We start from the raw sequence: 22,361 nt of genomic DNA on the forward strand, positions 1-22,361 counted from the left end.
ACGGAAGAATATTACTTATTTACATTTTTTTTTTGCAAAATGATAATTTGCTTTCATCGTGAGTGTTGCCAGCTCCTGGTGAGTGGAGGGATGGGCATTTATTGACTGTCATCTGCATGCAGAGCCTTTGACATGTACAGGGGCATCTGTAGCAGAGGTGTTTGCTTCACTCCCCACAATGACAACACTGGTGCTCCCCCTAAGACATTTTCCCTCTGGAAATCAGATGAGTGATGGCTGAGCATTGCATTGCAGGAACCTGAAGAAGCCTGGTGAAGCAGTCTGGAGGAGGTGATAGGGTGAAGAAGATGGCAGGGTCCAGGCTGAATGGGCACTAGAGCTGCTGTGTACGCCTTCTATCATGGAGGTGTGCCAGTTTCAGGTCAGCAGATATCACTGAAAGTACCGATGCTGCTGGGGCTATCAGCCTCTCCATGGGGAGGCCACTGTAGGCAAGACTCAGAAAGATATTTTGGTACTTGGACCTTAAAACTGTTGGCAGAGGTTGTAGGAAAGAGATTGTTGGTTACCTTGGAAAATCCTGCTAGGCTCTGCTTTAGCTGAGCTTCTCTGTAGGTTGCAGCTGGCAGCTGAGCTGCTCTATCTTGCACAATACCAGCCCAGCAAGGCAAGGAGGCAGCTCTGCCCACAGTTGCTTCTTTCCCATCTCTAACTTTAGGTGTCTAAAATAACCTTCCAAAAGTACAGGACAGAGACATTCAGGAAAAATATGTCTTGAAGGACCTTGGTCCCTATGTCTGTGTCACCCACTGCTAAAATGTAGATGTTAGTTTCCTCTTGAGTGCATTGCCCGTATGACTAAGGCAGCAACACCCTGGAGCAGAGGCTGCTTTTCAGCCTCTCTTTGTACCAGGTGGGTAAGTGTTTTTCTCTTAAATCAATTCTTTTAGTGCAATTGAAGCTTGCCAGCATGGGGGGGAAATCTCATAGAGAATGGGATGCTCTAGTCTTTCTTTTTTGGTGAAAGCACAGTGGATGTAATTGAGAGGATGAGGTGGGATTGCAGCACTTGCAGCTATGCCCTTGGTCACCTTTGGCCAGCCCCCTCAGCCTCCTCTCAGGCCCTGCCTGAGACTTAGCTGTGGGGACCCTACTAGGAAGACTTGTTGACAGATGATAGAACATTTCATTTGGAAATGGGATGTAATGGAAACCAGCCCAAACCTGTGCAATAGATCATGGGTGATGTTTTCTTAATTCACTGAGGAACTGAACGATCATACTCGTCATACTGTCCTTAGTGGTGGTTACATTGCTCAGTGGCCTTGACAATAATCCTAATCATTCTGGGTGTGTCAGTGGCTTTGGAGAAAGTGAAAAATTTGTACTATTTCAAAATCCACAAGAAAATGTCAAGGTTTTTGTAATAGCTATGGAAAGTGAGGAGTGGGGAGTAGTCAGTGTGGGGCAGTTTGGGAGGGGGAGCTTGCCCACAGATCAAGGCACCTTTGGGACATGATGTGTTGTGCCGTTCTGTGGTGACACCTTACAACCAAGGAAGAGAAGAGTCCTGGTTTCCCTCCTGGGTCTCTAGAGGGCTCCTAGATGGCAGTAGTCAGGCTGTGAAATGTTCGTCTGCATTAGGGACAGCCCTTAGCTGAGTCCCTGCCAGCACTGGGGGTGAATTTAGCCTCTGTGACTGACTTTATGTAGACCACAGATACTCTTGTATTCTCCAGACTGTAGAGATGACATAATCAGTGTTTAATTTTGTGTGGGAGAGAAGGAAGCAGGGCAGTGATGAGGGGAGAACATTTTAATCTAAAATAACCATTTTCTGCCTGCACTGAATAATTAGAATTCATTATGCCCTTCCATAAGGGATGTGACTTCTCCCTAGAACTGGAGAGCAAATTAATCAATTGTTTTGAACCTTAAATTCTTTTAGGATGTGAATGCACCATAAATATTCTCTAGGAAGGGCCTGAGAGGAGCAGTTTGCATCCTGATTTGCAGATACTGAGTGCTGAAGAAAGTGGGGCATGTGCTAAGAGATCACTGCAGTGATGCTAGAGTTTTGGCATGTACCCCTTTATCTGAGGGTAGGGGGAGGCAGCCTTTGTGGCCATGACCCAGAGATTGTGAGCCACAATTTGCAATAACTTATGTACCTGTCTCTTGTCTCATAAGAGGAAGTCTCCTTTCTTTAAAGATATTGAAAAAAGGAAGATTTTAAACTTTTATTTTTAGATCAGTTAAAAATGAAATTGGGGCTCCAAATCTTTATCAAGCAAAAAAAATTTTAAACAAATGGTTTTGGCTTTTGGACAAATGTTCACTTTCAATCTCCAAGCTCTAGACACCTGAAAAAAGTTCAGTCTTAAAACAATTGTGTACAGAAAACATTGTGAAAAAAACAGAATCTGTGCATTTTTTGTCAGTGGTGCTAAAATCAACGAAGTCACATAACTTTTGCTGATCCAACATGCTACTTTTTAAGGAAGGATCCTGATTTTTGCTAATGAGCTGTCTTGGGCCAACAGGATCTTGGAGCTGACTGGAGCCAGAGTTGTTCCTGTACTGTAGAGATTGGAAGAGCAGAAGCTTATTCTTTGGGCCGGGTGCTCCATGCAGCCCAGAGTCCCTTCCTCTTAACTGAGGTGCACACTCAGCTTTTCAGAGCAAAGCTCTCACGCAGGGCCACTGCCTCTGAGCTATGGTTTGGATCTGATGGACCCCTCATTTCTCCCTGGCCTTGGAGGAGCCACTTGGCAGGCTGGCAGAGGTGCTGGCAGAGCCAGGGATGTGGGTCGAAGGGGCAGATCCACGAACTAAGGTAGTGCCTGAGTAGTGTGTGTGATGCTGTCACAGGGAGGGGATTGCAGTGCCTACATCCATCCAGCTGCTGACCCAGCCATGGTGTTGCAGGGTCAATGCTACCAGGCACCTGTGTGTGTCTTCAAAGCAACTCCTCCTTGGCTAGGTGTTCTGCCCAAGGATGCCATGGGAGCCCAGAAGACCATGAGTGGGCTCCAGGATTTCCTCTGGGGTGAGGGATGGATCCTGCCTGATGAGATCACAGGAGCACCCTTTCCTTCTGGAGGATCTCTTGTAGCCACAGCTGACAGTGGTTTACCCAAAATCCCACTGTGGCAACCTGAAGGGACAGTGACTATCCCAGAACTTCCACATGGGAGCAGGGTCCAGGCATGACTGAGGAAACACTTCTGTGGCACTGTGTGAGCCATTACTATTTGACCTCCTGTCTTTACACTGCCAGCAGAAATGTCCTCGAAGGTGATAGGAGCTGTGCCTGGGAGAGAGTGAAGGAAGAGAAGGTATCCCAGACCCCTGGTCCAGGGGCAGAGGGAAATGGAGGATTTCCCATTGCCTGCTTTTGTGGGGTTATTTTCCTGGAAGTCCTATGGGTACTTGAATAAAACCCATGTTTCTGTGGCCTAAGGAAAGAGCAGTGCATCAGGTTGTGTCTGCAAATCTGACCCTTTTTCTGGCACTGTGACAAACTGTATTTTAAACCACCTTCAGGTCTCAATGTCTTGCATTTGTTCCTTTTTTTTTTTTTTTTTTTACTGCTTTTATAAGAGATAAGACAAATGCCCTGCATTATATTTAGATCTCAAACAGTCTCAGCCTGTACATGTGATCTTCTAGGGAGTTTTCTGGGGAAATGTCATTAATATCTGTGTTACTTCCCATTTCACTGCTTTTGACTTTAGAAATCTAAGCTTTGGAGGAATTTGGGAATAGGGGTGAGGATCTGGAGTTCAGGCGGGTGTGTTCCTCTCCCTGCAGAGCTCTGCTCTGCCCCTTCCAGTCTCGCACTTCATTGGAGCTTTGTGGCAGCTTATAGAGAAAACAAAACTGTGCCTGCCCTCCCTGCCAGGCTGGAAATCCCATGCTGGTCCTCACAGAGCAGTGATGACAAATGCATGGCTGTGTTCTGGGTGCTTGGGGAGATGTAAAACCATGTCTGCTCGTCACAATGCTCACGTGGTGATTTGCTGGTTTGATTCCTCAGGTCGCGAGCTGGCAAGTACAACTCTCCCAGGATACCCTCCACATGTCCCTCCTGCCGGACAGGGCAGCTACTCCGCTCCAGCGCTGACAGGAATGGTGCCTGGTGAGTCTTCAGAGTAGGGGGGAAAGAAAAAATAAGAGGAAAACAAGTAGCATTTCAGGAGAGAAACATTGCATGCTGTGAATGTTCTGTGCTGAGGTGAGCATGAGGTAGAAGCCACAGTGCTGTAGGGGAGGTGTGGAGTGATCCTGAGTGCAGTAGGACCAGGCTCCCCAGCACAGGAGGCGGCACAGCTTGCAGAGTGCCAGAGCAAAGCACTGGCGCTGAAATGCTGAAGGAGCTCCCAGCCTCCCTTCTGTGGAGTCTGGAGATTTCTCCATGTTGGGCTGTGCCAGGCTCTACTCACCTGACTCAGGCTTTGCTCTAACTCACCTGGTTCCTCCCAACACTGTCCCTCTGTGCTGCCCCAGCAGTGAGGTCATTGGCCCTGGGAGCTGAACATGTCCTGACCTCAATCTTCCTCCATGCAAACCTGACTTATGGGGACACCAAGTTGCTCCCAGGACACTGTACTTCTGCAATATCCTTTCCATTTTGGAACCTCGCAGTCAGAAATGCCAGATGGTGTGAACCAGCTGGTGGCTACTGCTTGCCTGTGTGGCAGCAGAATCGGGGGCTGCGCAGGTGCCTGGGGTGGGCAGAGCAGGTTCTGCAGGTATGTCACATTGCTGGTGCCACCCTCCAGTGCTGTTGGCTGCAGATCTGCTTGCAATCCAGGGTAGGATGGTGACTTCTGGGTACTGGCAGCAAGGAGAGGTGGGGCCACAGCACTTCTCTCTTCTTTGGGGAGTTACCAGCTCTTTGGGAGCAGCTGCCAGGGTGGCTTGGCAGAGCTGCATGATGTGGGTCTTAGTGGTGCTCAGCCAGAGGAGGTACAGTGGGGGGTTTGGTGATGTAGAGTCATCTGAGCTGATTTTCCCAGGTAATAGATTTTATTTTTAACTACATATAGGCTTGTGTGACCCATTATATTGAATAACTGCACTGTTCCTCTCACTGGTTCCTTTAATAACAACCTTCTGCTCCAGCTAGTGTGAAGGTCAGCTACAATTCCTGTAGGTTCTCCGTCTCATTTAAGTGAGAATTTGCTAACTAGCATCCAAAATGCCTTCTCAATCCTTCTTTAACTCCTGTCCTTTGCAGGACCAGTCTTAGAGCCTTGCTAGGGTAAGCACCACAGTCTCTGAGGGGCTGACAGTAAGGCAGGTGACAGACCCAGTCTGGTGCCACTGGCACATCCCTGCTTGTTCCAAAATGGCCAAATTGTCATGCCCGAGCACAGACGTGTGTTTGTTTTGCCAGGTCTCAGGAATTCATCTCACGACCTGCCTCTGCCTTGTTCTAGTTTTTGGAGCCTTTGCTAGAAATGTGCTTCCTTGATAAGATTTTTAATCATTAGCCATGAATTTCTGCTTGTAATTAAGGAATTGTGTGAGTTAAGTGCTTAGAGACATGGGAGAAATGTATACATGATAACACATAAGCAGTGTTTTGTTGCATCCTTGTTGCTACTGCCATTGCCCCTGCTGATGTGAGTAAACCTGGCCCTTACCATGCTGTGGGTGTTTGTCCCACCTGCTGGGTTCTGTAGCTTGCTTATGGGGCAGGGCAGACATTCACACTCCCTTGCATTTGCAAGATGTGTGGATTCAGCTTCATGTTCTGTCCTTCTCTCTTCTCCAGCCCCCCTGCTACTGCTCATCCTAACAGGAGAACACTTTTGCCTCCTCCAGCCCCAGGTCCTTCCTTATCTCTCCCACAGGCAAGGATGTACACAGGAACCTGTCTCTGCTGCATCTCCATGACGTGTTCAAACACATGCTCAAAATTTCACATCTCCTTCCTTTTCTGCAAAACAAGGGACTTGCATATCAGCAGTGAATTTCCACTTTTATGTGGCTTGTGAATGTCTGCCATGGCAGAGAATATACTATTCAAATGCTTTTCTCTGAAGAAATTAAACAAGCAAACACATGGTTTGATTTCAGTCCAGAGCTTTAGGGACTGAGAGCTGCCATAGCTTGAGGCTCCCGTGAATGCATTCCCTCTGCAGGTCACTGGCCCTGCAAGCCTCTCCTGCCTTTTGGTGGCTGTCACCCTGTAGAAGTGACTGGAGGGGAGCTGTCTGAGCTGTGCTGAGCTGCCAGTACCCACAGTGCACAGGTCACAGGGCACAAGTGAAATGCCACAGTGGGGACAGATGGGGAGGTAGATGGGAAAACAAGTGGCTGGGTGGTCAAGCTCAGAGGTAGTGGCTAATGCCACACTGCACCTGGGTGCTGGTACCACGCATAGAACTGCAAAGCATGGCTAAATGTCTCTCTTGGTTTACAACTTCATCCACAACTAGGAGAGAGCCCAGCTCATCAGGTGTTCAGAGGATCCCAACCTGCATTATGCCATCAGTAGATTCCAGAGCATGACAGCGATGTGGAGGCCCACAGGCAGGCTGGGGAGGAGCATGAAACCCAGCAAGGGCAAACCAAAAGATCCTGCACCAGGAAAAGGAGCACTTTGCAACAAAATGGGCTGAGGACTGTTTGGTTCCTGGAGGGGCTCCAAGGATAAGGCAAACTGGGAGCTGAGCATCAGTCTGCCATGTGCACTGGTGGTGAGAATGGTTAGCATCATCCTGGGCAGGAGTTGGAGGGAAGGAGTTATCCCTCCTTCTCTTGAAACTTGCAGACTTACAGTGGGAATAGTACTGGTTTGGGCCCCCTCAGCACAAAGAAATAATTGGCAGAAGTTGAAACAAGCAAGATGCAACTGGGTATGACAAAAGTGTCCAAACTTTCCCCCCAAAGAGATGGGCCCAGAGGTGGAGGAGGTTACTCAGAGGGGTTGTGCAGTCTCCATTCTTGAGGGTTTTCAAGGCCACATTGGATGAAGCCCTGAGTATTCTGCCCTGGACGTGTTGCTGATCCTGCACTGACAAGGGTTTTGAGACCACGTGAAGACCTTTCCATCCTGAAATGCCTGGTCATTCCATGACTCAATGTTTCAACTGAGGCACTGATGGAAATGTGCTGCTGAAATTCATATGCTTCTTCCTGGTACTGTAAGTAGAGATAGAGTCAGGAAGCTGTTAACAGAGGGAGATCAGGCCCCTCTCTGTAAAGCAGTGGTGCCAGCAGTCCATGCAGAAGAGAGAGGTTTGCTCTAGACCCCAGTTACCATTAAATGACTGAGCCATGAATCCCACTTTGAGGCTGGAGGGAGCCCTATAGACATCTTTCCTGTCATAGGGAAGATCCTAATGTCTATGCAGGGACTAGGAAAAGTCACTTTCCACATTCCTCTCCCATCCTGTGGCCACGGTCTCACCCTGCAGCAGCCCAGTGGCACCTTCTTCCAGTCCCTGGCTTGGCATCCTGTTTGCCTGTGCTCCATGCTCCATGCCTGACTCACCTTTTCCTCTGGGAGACTATGAATGACAGGAGGAAGGCTGGTAGACCCTACATGAGATTGGTGACCATTGGTAAATATTCCTGCATGCTGGGAGCAGGCATCAACATTGACTTCATCATTTGGTATATGTCACAGGAAGCCACAGGATTGCAGGAACAGCCACCAACCTCACCTGGGGAAGGGGACATAGCAGCGCCTGAAGCAGCTGGCACAGCATGAACTCTTCTCTTTAACCCTCATTGTCTGGTGGCTGATGCCTTGAAGCATAAAACTTTATATTCCTTGTAAATGTTCATTTTTTCTAGTGCAGCTCTCTGTATATTTTCGTTACCTGTTTAAAGCTTTAATCCGCTGTTGGTTCCTACTAGATTCGTGGCCTCAGCATCATCTCAGGGCACAGGATCCCACAGGTTAATGAGATGCTGTGTACAGAAATTATCCCCCATAATTTGGTACTGTTGTTACTATTTGTTCACATTGTGACTGTGCCCCTAATGTGCTGTGGTTTTGGAAACACCGAGTAGTGTTTTCCCAACAGCCTTTCCTTTCTGGGGGAAAGTCTCTGGGGAAGAGCAGGCAGGAGCACACTGCGTCTTCTCCACCCCATCATGTACTCACAATGTGACACCTGCTGCCACCTGGCTGTGCTTGCTCCTGGGGCTGTTTGCTTCTTTGGATGGAGATGGTGGTGTCTTCTGCTTGCAGCTTCTGCCTCCTCTGCTCCTTTTACTGCCTTACACTTGGCTTTGGGAGCTCAGCAGAAGCAAGCTGCGTGCACAGTGGGAAATGCAGTATTTGCACGGTTTCTATTCCACAGCCTGTGAGGGGGACCCAGAGCCCTTTCCTGAGGTGAAGAGTTTGAAAGGAAGCACAGCTTCTGAAGCAGCTGTTGGCTGGTTGCAGAGACCATACCATTACCACATTACCTCTGGAAGGCTGGGCCTTCTCTCCAGTGCTATCCCTCCTTCTTCATGGGTTCTGCTGCCCTGCTGACTGGAGCTGGCATGGTGACAGGGACCAGTGCTGCTTGACTGGGGTCTTTTCTTGATCCTTTATAGCTTCACAAACCACCAGCCTATTTCCAGCACCAGCTCAGGTCTCTCTTCATAGATAACTACTTGTGTCCGTGGGTCTGCTCCCAAGATGTATTGGAAGGTCTGTGTTCTCCCATGTGTAGGGCAGATGGTGGCCCTCAGCAAGGGGACAGAGGGGAAACATGAGGAGTGGTGCGAGAGCTACAGTATGTTTGCCTGGTCCAAGGAACCCATCCCGGAAGCTGTGTCCCATTTGAGTCCTGACAGGGCTGGGGCAGAGGAGCTTGCAGCAGTTTCATTGCTGAGACAGGGGTTTGGACAAACTATGCCTGTGTCCACCTTCAGCATGTGTGTGCCCTTGCCATTGTGTCATGATGCTGCAGCTGAGCTGGACAAAGGTCATATGCAAGTAGCCATGATAACTCGCTTAAATCCTTATTCCAGTTCTTGTGTTAGAAGTACTGGGACAGCAGCCCCTGCAGTTTCTATCCCCTTCTCCCATTCCTTCTTCCCATCTCCAGGGTTGAAGCCCCTGCTCTGCCACCCATTCTCCCCTTCCCAGGGCTGCTGTTCACCCCATCCCCTCCTCTCCTGGCAGGCTCTGCATGCTAGGTGACAGGAAAGGGTAGACTCTCCAGAATAGTGATGCTGAGAATATAGTCATTAATGGGACTCGTGAAACCCAGATGTCCTTTCTGAACACCGGTAATTTGTTTTTAATGAAAAACCATGCAGTGACCCTGAACAAATGAATTTCCTTTATAAGAAGTCTATGTGCAATTACCCGACTAAAGGGACCTGAAAACACTGACATTCAAAACTGGGCTTTGAAAAGAAAGGCATAAAAAATAGCAATGCTGTCATTAGCAATCTTTTACCTAAGAGAAGATGCTCGTTCTAACATGTGAAGGGGAAGGAGATGATGTTGCAAAAAAACCACGTGGTTTTCAAATGCATTTTTTCATTGTGGCTGGCAGGTATTGATGCTGAGGAACAGTAAGGTTGTGTGACTTCCTGTTGGGGCTGTTCCTCACACCCGAGTCTGCAAGGGATAGCACTGCCTCTCAGTCCACTGGCACCCAGCCTGCAGCAAGGGGTGCAGAGTGCCAGAATGCCAGCCTCATGTCATGGAGGGGTCAGGAGGCAGACATTTGAATGGGTGGGACTACCAGGATCCAGTCTGTAGGGATTGGTGGAATTTGGATCCACTGGCACACTGAAGACTTTATTAATAGTTCTTTTAATATGTTGGTGTTTTTTTGTTCTGGCTCTACGTTTGCCGAAGTTTTGCAACAGCATGTTGTAATCTTGTGACAATATTTAGGAAATAAAAGAGAAGCAGCTGAGAGATAAAATGCCTAAAACCAGGGGCAGAGAAAGCAAATTGCAGTAAGTGGGATGTCAGGGGGCATCAGTGAACCAGATCCTCCTCTGATGTGCAACATAATGCTGGAACTGCTTGGTTACTTGGACACTGACATTTTTCTGGCCAGTGAGAGTGAAAGGAGATTCTGGCCCTTTATGCTAGATGGACCTACAGTAAATGAGGAATAAACCTTAACAATTCTTTGGTGAAGCAGAAAGTTTGCAAGTTACTTCCTCAGAGCTTGGAAGTGATTTCCCAAGTGTTTGCGAACTGCTCCACCTGCTTCATGCTGCTTTTGTGGCCAGGATAGGTATATCTGCTTGGCTTATAGGCACCTGTGCCTTTTTGACAGCTCACGCAACTCAAACCCAAACCCAGGTGTCCCCTGATGCACCCCAAAGACACCTTCAGCCCCTGCAGATGCCCACAAAAACATTCCAAGGCTTCAGTGCCACAGTCAGAAGATCTGCTACCAAAGGGCAGAAGTGCTGACATGTGGCCTCCCCTGGTTAAGCAAATTCTTTGTGTTTGCCCCATGTCTGGGGCTGCTCCACAAAAGTGTCTCCCCACTCTTCTGAAGTCTTAGAAGACAAATTCCAGAGAAGTTTCATCACATATGATGGAGTATGTGATGTACCATCGCAAATATCTTAGGGCAATACCAAATTGCAAATCAGCTGACAAATGATCCCCTTAATTAATAATGAAGCAGTTAGGTAAATGGTATATGTTTAGCCTTTGCTCGTGTACATTTTGAATGAGGGTCTGCCAGAATCTTGGCAGTCTGGAAAAACATTTTGGTTCTCATCTCTCAGGAATGTAATTATCATGCTTGCACAGAATATAGATAAAATTTATATTATTTTCAATATGATTGAAAATAAGTAAGTAATGGATTTTGAACTAAACCACTACAATTATGTCGTCAGATATTATTTAATTGAATTGATTTAGAAATTATACTGAAGAGGACAGGAAGATGAAATGCTGGAAAGCCTACAGCCTTTGGATCTACTGATCCACCTTCCCCTTGCAGAGCGATCCTCACCTGGGGTCAGTTAGGCCCTCCACTCTTTACTCCAGCTGAGGATGTGGTCCCCAGTGTTCCACGCGTGGCAGAGCCAGACCACTCTGCTTTGCTGGCCCTCTCTGCTCTGTCCATAGTTTCTGCCTCCTGTCAAGGTAAGACATTGTGCGTATCTAAACATAAGTAAGCAAGGTGAAGTGTGTATAAACAAAGAGGTCTGTATTTAGGAATGAGGAGGAGGAGAGAAAACATATTGTATTGCTCCACTCTTTAGAAATTTCTATGCATTTGTAATAACAAAATTACCATAATTTGCTCGTTAACACAGCTAGATCAGTGAAGCATTGTTCCAAACATGCAGAGGCTGCCTCTTGCTCTAGGTCTGCCAGTGAGTTAAGCACGGTAGAAATTAGCATGCAAATAGCCCTAATTCGGCCGAGCTGTCATATCCGAATTCAGCTGCTTGTTCCCTTTGAAATCCCTGACAGGAGGGGCTCAGGCAAGCCCATCCTCCAGTAGATCCAGCCAGAAGAGTACCGAGGGGGCACCTCCTGAGTGACAGTTTGGCTACCTTCAGTCAAATCCATCTATCTTGTCAGCCAGCGGTGGTGGCACTGGGGGCTGTGGGTTGGAGTGCATCTTCCAGCCAGACCTCCATGCCAAAACTGTCCCCTCCCCACCCCAGGATGGTGCCAGGGTTTGGGGCTGCAGCAGCTGAGTGATGCTGCCCTTTGAATAGGGGAGTGCTCTGTTCAGATACCAGTGTTCAAGTTAAGCTGCTTTGGGGTCCAAGAGTGTTGAGGTTGGGGATTTGTAGTATTGAGGGATGGAAACCAGGGCTTGTGGTCATTTCTTCTGGAGCCTTGGCCAAGACTCCTGGGTTGTCTGTGGTTACGTAGCTCAGCTGTTTTGGAGCATCACTGCAGAGGATGGTGCTCTGGGCAGTAATGGGATGCTGCCTGCGCCATATATACCCATGGTCCCTGAAGATGGGAGGAGAGAGAGGGAGACACGCAGCTGATGACACAGGGCTCTGTCCTGCATCCCCAGAAGGGAACTATTCCATCTCCAAGGTACCCACAGGGAGACCCTGGTGGCAGCTAGGAATGGTTTTCTGTTAATGATCCTTCAGTGTTATGGGTCAGATGGGCTGCCCACATTTAAGCAAGATTGGTGGTTATAAAAGCTATAGTGAGAATTTAATAAGTGTTTTGTTACTGGTTTGTTTCTTTTCTTTTAGGGGGAGGTTATGTTACTAAAGATTTTTCTGTCCTCTACAAGACAGTAATTTTGAGACCCATTGTGCTGACAGCTACAATAAACTGCCCCAAAATATCTAGAGCCAGAAATTTAAAGATGATATGTTAAAAGCTCAGTAATTTGCTGTGTACGACCTGGCACATGGGTCTGATTTACAGAGTTTCCTGTATGCGGGATCAGTTCGCACCTACCGAGGCAGCTCCCAGGGGCTCCTCTGGGCACTAACAACACTCCCCCTGTATGTAGAGGCTGCAGGGGAGCTGCCATTCTGCTGTGCAAAGGCAGGAGCAGCTTTACAGAGGATTTGCTAATAGATCATTGTTCTGCTGGGTCTCAAAGCAATGACAGTGGCTGCCCAGGTGATGCACCCCCAATGTGCTGGCTGTGACAGCTTGGTATCCAGCCAGACGTGACATGCCAAAGGTGAGGCACACTGCTGCATCCTCTGCATTCCATGGGTCCACTCCTGTTTGCTCTTGTTTCTTCATTACAGTCAGCTGTCCTGTGGTGAAAACACAATAACGAAAAGATAACTGTAATTAGAAAGCCATGAGACCTACATTAGTTATCATTTTGGAAAGCTGTGGTTTGGATTAGTGTAGCAGAGCTATGAGAGTGATAAGACATTGCACAGGTTGTCCACAGAAGCTGTTGCTGCCACATCACTGGAGGTGTCCAAGGCCAGGTTGGAGGGGCTTGGAGGAACCTGGGGTAGTGGAATGGTATAGTGCCTGGTGTAGTCCCATGGCAGGTGTTGGGACTACATGAACTTTAAGGTTCTGTCCAACCCAAAACATTCTCTTGTTCTGTGATTCTGTGATTCAAGTGCCCAGTGTTCTGAGCCTCACACAGGCATTGCTTATAAGCAAGGAAGGAACAGCTAGAGCTGACCTGGACTGTCTTGTACTTGCAGGGCTGAACTCAACCGCCTTGCATGTAGTGTGGTTTCTCAGAGGAGAGAAATAGCCATGTGAGAGCACACAACACAGACTACAATTTCTCTGAATTCTGTTCTTCATGCTAACACAACATCCTTTGTGTTATGTCAGCACACAGAGTTTAAAAAGATTGGAGATTACGAAGTGTCATGGTTGAGAACAGCAAGTTGTTGGGGCTTTGAGCCCTGCGAAGTGCCCATCATCTGTCAGGGCTGCCAGCAGTGGCTCAGGTACCTTACGTGTGGGGTGTGTGGAGCAGCCAGACCTAGCCACCAAAATCAATCAGGCAGTTTCCAGACAAATTGTGTTTGACAATGAGCAAATGCTGAGATCCCCAAAGTAAGCAGCATGGCAGCTGATAACTGTGATGGGAGAGTAAAGTCTGTGTTCCCATCACATCTGAGTTCTACAGCCCAACTGTCCAGCGCTTTCATGTGGTGGGGGTTGGGAAAATGCTTTTTCTTTCCTCCTGAGCATAAGACCCTGGATAGCCCACCTCTTGCTGAGATTCTTGTCTCAGAGGGGGCTTCTCATATGCCATCCCCAGCCTGGGTTTCTGCATGCACTGAGTGATGTGCCTGGCTCAGGATGACAAGAGTTGAATGTCTGCCCAGCTTCAAGGTATCAAGAAGCACTTTCCAAGTTGTCCTGCAATGGGATGGATGTCTCCTGCTTTCAGCATTTCTGTGGCCAAGGGAGTGCTGCAGACTAGATCCTGAACCCAAGCACCCCCAGCTCCCTGAGCACTCCTGTCTGCCATGGGAGGATGACCCCTGTAGAAGTTTTGGGGGACTTTGCAGCCACTCTCCTGCAGGCTGTTGTTTATGAAATCAGTCTTTTTGCTACTAGCTGGACTTATTTTCTGAGATGGTAGGTTTGGCTTCTTTATGATGGTTGCTGGAAGGGGTTTGCTTGCAGTTAGGACTGTTTGAACATAGAACATCTGCCCTGTGGTAAACTCCAGTTCTCAGAACTGATGCCTACAGCACAAATTGAAATGAAATACTTTGATAATAAAGTATTCTCTTTCCAGGAGTTTCTGGAACTCCTTGAGACTTTATCAAAACAAGTGAAAATGCTTAGACAGTACAATAGATTGCAGTGCAGTGCAACTCAATGTAATGTGATCAGTGCAAAAGAAAAAAAAGGGGTAACAGAAAGAAAGCAAAATTAAGTGAGAACTTTTAATCAAAATGACATGCTGTAGTAAAAATGAAGGATGGTGCTCCAAGAACTGCCCTTTTTCCACAGCAGAAATCTCCTCTGAAAACACAGTTTATAGCAGAGGCTGTCCATCTGTAGGAAGCAGTGTTTGTGTTCGAAAACTATTGTGTGGTCAGCTGTGTGAGGCAGGTGTGAACCCCTGGACAGGGGATGCAGGAGCTAAGAGTCCAAGGATGCTTCTCCTACTCATGGGGTGCATGTTCTGAGCCAGGAGAAGAGGGACAGTCTTCATGGGGAAATGAGAAGTCTCCAGAAAGAAGTATGTGTTCATTTGTTTTTGTCAGCAAGTATGGCACTGGGGCACTTCAACTAAGTCATCTGTCTCTTATGACCACAGTAGGTTCTGCACTGACTGTAGAGTAAGCTGGGAAATTTAAATGTCGCATCCTCAATTCCTACATTAAAGGAATAAAAACAGCACTCTTGTACTGACTTGATGTCCTTTCGGTAGCAGATGCATTAAATCCTGTGAGTCTGGGTGCTTTACTCCATCAACACTTTGTCACAAGTAACTGCTGGGTGAACATGGATGTTTTACTCAGGTGGAGAGGTGTGCAAAGACTCCATGGTGAGACAAGCAGTGCCCAGGTGGGAGAAGGTCTGCTTGCTTTGTCTGTTAATGGTGTGGGCAGAGGGTGTTGGTGCTGCCCCATCTTTTTCTCCTACCAGCCTTCTTCAGGATGAAGGAGCCATCTCAGCTCAGGCTAGTTTGTCTTTGATTCTTGCACATTTACTGAAGTCAGGAAACATAATGCCAGGAGTCAATGAGGAGCCTGGTCCTGGTGAGGTGTGTGCTGGGCTGTTGGGAACTATGGGTCCACTGGGGCATTTGCCATGACAAGCTGTGATGTCCTCAAGCATCAGCTGGCTATTTATGGGAGGAGAGTCCCTATCTGTCATCCCTTTTCCACTTATGTCTTCTCTTCCTCAGCACCATTTTTGGCTGATTCAGCCAGATAAGTCAGGCAAAGCAGCTGCAGACATTATTTGGAAATGGCTTAGGCTACACAGCATTTGCCAGCAAAGTGTCCCATCCATTGTGGCAGAGTACTGAGCTGCCACATTCCCAGGAACCTGAGATCAGCTGACAAGATTTTATTCTGCATTTAAAGGATGATTGTAATGTGGATGTGGTGTAGAACCAAAGCAGTGTGCTGGAAATTAAGTGAGAAATTACCTGTCTTCTGTCACTCAGGCGTTCATTTGCATCATCTCTGGTGTCAGAAAGAAAACCTGACATCATCTCTTCTGGGCATGTGTGTCTGTGTTTCAGAGCTTGCACAAGCTCCCCACAATGACAGAGTGCGGAAGGGAGACCCTGCTAGTGTGCTAAAGTCCCAGTCCAGGGGTGGATGAAACCTGCAGTACAGCTGAAAACCTGGCCTTGCAGAGTAGCTGAGATGCTGAGATTTTGTGTGGCTCAGCTGGCAGAGCTCATCCATGCAGGGGGTGAACACAAGATACTTTTTCATCTGTCAAAGGTGCTGCCACCTTGGCAGAAAGGGCAGAACCTGGCCCTCTCCTGGAGCTGCTGTCCCAGTCCCATGTGAGCCATGGCCAGTCCATGATGGGGTCTGACATGGTCACCGAGGACTGGGGCACCAGAGGAATGCCTGAGACTGTGCTGATGTAGGAGGATGCTCCCTCAGTCATGCAGACACTTTCCTGCCCATGTTCCCACACCTGCATTGGAATATAAATGAGGACAGCCTCCATGTCAGCAGCAAAGCACATTTATCAAGCTACCAAAATGCTTAATTTCCAGACTTTATAATATTTGCAGTCTATGTTACTATCACTTGTAGCATTATATCTTCTTCTGCTATGAGCTAAATTATTGTGTAATTTCTGGAAGTAACCACATATTGTAGTGTCATTATAAAGGCTGAAATTATAGAAAAGGCTCAAGTCAGGATGAAGCATGGGGTGGAATTTTTTTACCTGAACCAAATGCAATATTTCTGCTGCCTAGTTCAGAGATTTTAATCCCACAAGATACTTCTTGTAAATTTTTACACCAGTTTGGGATGAAAACATATTGCAAAATTTATTTTCTGTTAGTCAGTTGTTTACCCTTTCATCCTGTCTGTGCTACCAAGCTGGTCAGTCTGGAGCAAAGAAGATGAAGTGGTGCCTGCCCTGATGTGCTACGCACGCACAGGTCTGGAGTGCCTAGGCACATAGGCATTAAGTGACGGTCTGCGTGGATGCATCCCCCGTGCTGCTTGTCCACTCAACAACCCTTGTCCGCCTTGTCTGCTGCTCATCTGCCACGTGTCCCTTGTCAGCTCTATGACCCTGATCTACCCTGTCCTCTTATCTACTTGATGCCCTGCATTCTCTCTGTGTCCCTTATCCATCTTTTGCCATTCACCTTTACTGCATACAGGATGCAATGGGGCTTTGAGAAGGTTGCAGCAGCCCCACAGATCAGGCTTAGGGAGAGACAGTCTGGTATGAGCAGCTGCAGCAACCAGACAGTTGCAGCAACCAGAGTAGCAGTGTGCTCCCAGCCCCATATCTGGCAGCACTGGTACTGAGGCTTTATGCATGGCCAAGTGTGGCTTGCTGATCTTGATATCACTGTTGTCAGTCCAGCTTCTTGCTGCTGGGTACACCTGGGATCCCAAGAGTCTGCATGCCAGTGGCTGGTGGAGAGGGGAGATGACTCTACAGGGGCAGCTGAGAGAGGGAAGGGGCAAACCCCCCATTTTCATTAAATGCAATGCCATCTTATATGCAGATGAGTTGGGCAATTGTCCTCCAGTACAGAGAAATAAATCTCTGCTAATGCAGTTCCAATGTGGTTGCTCTGTGGCACCACCTACCTTTGTTGTATTAAAGTTAAATACCTTTGTGTACAAAAGTTTAAAGTGCATAGCTAAAACCTATGTGCTTGCAGTAATTGCAGATGTAAATCTTTTTGTCATCCTGCAAAGACTAGGTAAGGTGTTTCATAAATATGTCAGAAGCAGCATTAAAATTTTATGGCAGGCAGCACGGGTCGAGAATACTACAGTGACTTCTCAGCAAGGTATGTCCACCTTAACCCACAACTCATTAGTCATTGATGGGATTTCTGTGCCTTGTAGCTTCTTGGAAATGCGGTAGTGTTACAAAAATCTGCATGTTCCTGTTTTCTTAAAATATGACAGCCCACTCAGAACTGTTAAAATGCTACATCTTTGACCAGTGCAAGCTAATGTAAAGATAAAATAAAGGAGAAAGACTGGCCAATCTGTGTGATCACAGAATTATATACAACCTTCATTAGAAGTTAATTGGCAGTCTTGATGGGACTGGGAACTTTGGAGAGATGCTCTCTGAATGTGACCAAGTGCCTTCCAAGCACAGCTATGATAAACTTCTCCTTGGGTAACGCGCAGGAGCAATTAGCCAAAGTAGGGGTTAATTTCATTTTGAAATCACACGTGTGAGGATTCAGAGGATGGCTGCACCTCAGCCACTCATTGAAGGGTTAATCAATGACTGCAAGATGGGACAGACATGGACTGGATGTGCTTTTGGTGAGTGTGAGTGTATGAGGGGTCATAGATGATTATAAGTGATCTATTGATTCACTTACAGGAGATTTGCCAGTGGATTTACAAGCCTGTATGTGTAAGGAGCATGTACCTATGTCCATGTTGGCAGGTCTTTGTTAGTGTGTGTGTGTGTGTCTGTCCTCATATGTGGGGGTGTGTTTCTGTACGTGCACCCTTGGTGCTGCAGTCTCTGACATCCCAGGAGAAGACTCCCTGGTCCCCTTGCCAGTGGCTCTGTATGGGATACCCCACCTGCTATGGGAACAGACCCTGGATTTTGCCGCTAGCATTTGTCCAGGTGGTGTCCAGCTGGATTGCTGTAATGGTGTCTGTAGGTAAAAGAATATGAACTGTATAGTTTTGTATATTTATTTATATAAATGTATATATTGTAGTTTCTTGGGGGAAAAAAGTGGGTTGTTCCTCCTGCTTTTAGGAGAGAAAATGGTTCTAACAAACAAAAGGTATTCCTCTGTTTGTTCAGGTTTGTTCAAGGAGGGTATTGCAGGTGCTCAGTGGCCAAAGCAGAGTCTGGCTTATATCACTGCCCCTGTATTTAACAGTTATTGCCACATTTTCTGGCAGTTCTTCCTATAGGCAAAATGCTGTCTAATTAATAATTCAGTTTAGTGGCACTACCTAGGATCCTATGAATGACAATATCTCAGGGTTGGCCTGAGAGTTGCAGCACATCACAGCTTCAGATACTCTGGCTTGGCTTGTCTTGGAGGAAATTTTTTATATAGTTTTGTCATTTTGTGTTTAAAGAACATGGGTTAAAGGCTTACTGCTCTAAGGACTCATTGTTTGTCAGGTTTTTTTTCATTTAAGATCAACAAGTGAAGGTTTTGTTCTATGTAAGAAAAGTTTTACTTGAAAAACATTTGCAAGTATTGTTCTTTTGCTGAAATCAATTATTTTCAATTCCATCTTCAGAAAAAGAAAAAGGCTGGGGGTGGGATATTAATTGTCTGTAAAGCATTTCCACTTTTCCATTTATTAATGCTTTTTTCACTTCTTTCCTGTGAGAATAGATTGCTGGATACAATGCCAGGTAAGTGCAGGATCACTGAGGAGAGCAGCTTCCCATTTTGATGCAGTGGACCTCAGGTGTCTTGAAAAGCAGTTTCCTTTTTTTGAAACTGCTCACTGAAGAGGTTTTCCAAAATGGCATTTTTCAGCCCCATTGGGAAACATTTCTTTTCTACTAAAGCTTCTGCCCACCATAACCCATGCCAGCCCCAGCACTATGTGAGCTCAGGGGGCTGCCATCATGCGTCACTCTGCTCAGAGTGAAGATACATCTCTTTGGGGTGGCATATGCATTGCTTACAGGAGTGGGGACAAGACAGGCATCAAGACCTGAAAGGGTTGTATTGCCATCCCAGGCTGCCAGATCTTTCCACGGGGATCTGGCTGCAGCATCCATTGCCACATGTTGGACATGTCATTTACCCTTGGCATGGTTTCTGGTAACACAGTCTTGAGAAAATTCCCCAAGCCTACCCTTCAAAGATTCATCTATGAATCCCACCAGCTTGTCCTGGATGTTAGCTGGTTATCACCCTGAGTGCCTTCACTGAGACAAATTGAGCAGATCATGGAAGGCTTTTGCTAGATACAGTGTATTTCCTGCTCAGCTTCTTCCCTGGGGGACGCTGTTTCTGAAATACCTGCTTTGTTACAGTAGGGCTGTAGTTCGGTAATTTTCCCCATTTTTTGGCACTTCTGATTTTTGTAGCATGTAGACTGCTCCATCTAGAGCAGGCAAGTTACCAGCCAAGTGTGCTTGGTCTGCAGAGTAGAAAGCAGAGTGATCCATTTCCTTCTTCCTGTGGGACTTCTGCAGAAAGAGCAGGTGAAGGAGCAGGAGAAGACCTGACAGGTGACTGGTGGTTAGCCTGTGGCATGTCCTGGGTTGCCACTCCCTCAGGTTATATGCAGCTGATATTTTTAGATTAGAGAAATTTATATCTCTGATCCTGCTGTTTGCTAATGAATGTTGAAATTAGGAGAAAGTCCAAGATTCAATTCAAACAAAAACCAACAATAAAAATTACTGTGGAGTTTTTTTCAAAAGTATAGTTCTTTCTTCTTTTCAAAGCTACAGTTAGTTTACTGTTGAGATTTTTGGATAAGTTTTCTCTTCTTAGTCTCACTGAACTCAATTTGGAAACTTAGTATTTCTCTGAATTTGAAAGAAAAATATTTGTTTGGAAAACAACTGATGTAAAAAAAAACAACCAAAATCTCTGACTCTCACTGAAGAATTTTGTCTGAATTGTCACAAGTTTTCAAAAATATGTTAGTGATGTGAAACATCTTTTTTTTCATATGATATGGAGTATCAACTGAAAGGTTTTTCCCAGCTCTCCTGTTCATGGGGAAAACTTCTAAGGGAATTAGTCCTGTGAGCTTCAGGGGCAGCAGCTTCCTAGACAGGACTAAAGACTTCATTCTCTCTCACCCTAAGCCACTGCAATGGCTTGGTGTGGAGAGGAAAGTTCATTTTACTGAGGGAAAACCATGCTGTTGTTCTCTGCTGAGAGCCCAGACCCTTTTCCTGCCCTTCAGGGTTCCCCACAGTTGTGTGTCCCTCTGACTTTATGTGGGATGCTGCCTGAGCTGCTGGATCATGAAACCGTCTCTGGGGTGGTGTTGGCCCAGGGTGAGGAGAAGCTTCTCCTTTGATTAATATCCTCCAGCTCAGACAATGGCTGGCCCTGTGACAGGCAGAACTTTGATGTAACACATTTCCAGGCTGTGTTTGGATAGCTGCTGCCTCACAGAGTCAGCTGGTGATGTGTGGTGTGAATACGTGGCTCAGTGCAGTGCTTATCCCTGCTCCCCATGCAGTCAAGCATGTCTTTGCTTACCAGGGTAATGATTGTTATTGGAATTCACTGAAGAAATTTATGATCCATGTGATTACTTCCTCAAAATAAAATGATAGAAAACAAATAAAAGTCATGAGAATGTTAATTTTAAAAAGTTACAGTAAGATCCCTCAGCAGAAGGGAAATGTAGAGGTACCAGGAGGTTGAACTAGCAGGGAGATGGGTTTGTCTGCAAGAAAGCAACCTAGGGACAAATACAACAGATGATTGTTTTTAAACTTATCCAAAGCCCCCAGAAGGAGTGTTGAAGATGTTGTTGTTCTGGCCTAACTCTGCATTTTGTCCCCCAGCCTTCTGTTCTTGTCTGTTACGCAGTTGTGTTTGTTGAATACCATTTCTCCTGGTTTATTTTGATTTCCTGCCAAATGAAAGGGCTGAGTAACACATTGTCCGAAATGCTGAGCTTGATTAACAAAAAGGCCCAGTAGTGGAGACTGGTGGAGAAACCAGTGACTGCAACAGCTCTGGAAGAAGGGACGGCACAGCTGCCAGGTCATGGTCGCTCTCCCTGTTGGGTGATAGCTGGGAGCTGTCACATGGCTGTGGCAGGGAGTAAGGTGCATTGCATCACCTACATGTTGTATTAATAGCAACTGTCACATGCATAACAACCATCTGCCCCCGTGTTTGGGATGGCTTCTCCCTGCCCTAAATGTGCAAAAACCTGGTATCTAAGAAAACTCAGCAAAAAGTGTCCAAACCTGTGTCTGTAGCCAGCTCTTTGTCTTGGTTTGAAAGACAGGTGCCTGCCAACGAAGGTGGGAACCTCCCTTGGAATGGAAAATACGACCTCCTACCCTCCTAATTATTGTAACTTTGAAAGTATGGGTCTGTCAAGCAAAGATATGGGAAAAGGAATAACAGTTCTTCACTAGAATATATATATATTAAAAAATATATATATATAGATATATAAACAAGGCAAACAGACAACAAGAGCAGCAGCAACAAACAAACAAACAAAACCAGAGACCCAACAACAGCCTTCTCTTTGGCCATCAAGCCTTTCCTCTTTGGTGCAGTTACGGTCACAGCCAACAGGGGCGCTGGTGGCTCCCGGCCAGGCAGGGCGGGTGCGATGATTCTGCTGCGGCTCCAGGGGGCGCTATGGCACAAGCTCGGCCGCCTTTCTCCACGGCTAATGGCAGGTGAGCCAGCGGGAGAGAGAGAGAAGGGGCTTCCTTTACAAACTCACAGGAAGCAGCCGGTGTCAGTGCCACTTTGGGTCACAAAATGGACTATAGCAGGAACCTCAGAGCAGCAGGTTGGAATGGCAGAGACAAGCACGCAAACCAAGTGCAGCAAAAACTCTGAAGCCATGCCAGCAGCCACAGAGGTCTGGGTGGACACGGGGTGTTGGGTTAAAGTGTAGCAAAAAGTTCAAAGCAGTGGTAGAAAACAGCAGGGCTGGCCACTGGCAGCCAGGCTCCCGCAAGCAGCTGGGAGACGTTCCCTTGGAGATGGGGTGAGGGGGTCGGGGTCCCAGGTTTTCCCCTGAAGCACCCGAGAAGATGGTGAGGGTCCTTTCCAGTGAGATCAGGTGTTGAAAAGGTCACAGTTCAATGGCTGCTCTTATGAGCAAAGGCTCATTGAACGTAAGGA

The 22,361-nt window shown here is 46.9% G+C and overlaps 1 protein-coding gene across 1 annotated transcript in view; it reads left to right on the plus strand.

The window, feature by feature from the left end:
• PAX5 (paired box 5) overlaps positions 1-22,361 on the plus strand; it is a 151,992-nt gene that overhangs the window by 111,317 nt on the left and 18,314 nt on the right. Inside the window, exon 11 of the mRNA XM_039567595.1 lies at positions 4,001-4,102. Coding sequence (XP_039423529.1) covers positions 4,001-4,102 — 102 coding nt within the window. The remainder of the gene's footprint in view (positions 1-4,000; positions 4,103-22,361) is intronic.

The sequence above is a fragment of the Corvus cornix genome, chromosome Z, assembly GCF_000738735.6.
Source record: "Corvus cornix cornix isolate S_Up_H32 chromosome Z, ASM73873v5, whole genome shotgun sequence".
Classification (NCBI taxonomy): Eukaryota; Metazoa; Chordata; class Aves; order Passeriformes; family Corvidae; genus Corvus; species Corvus cornix.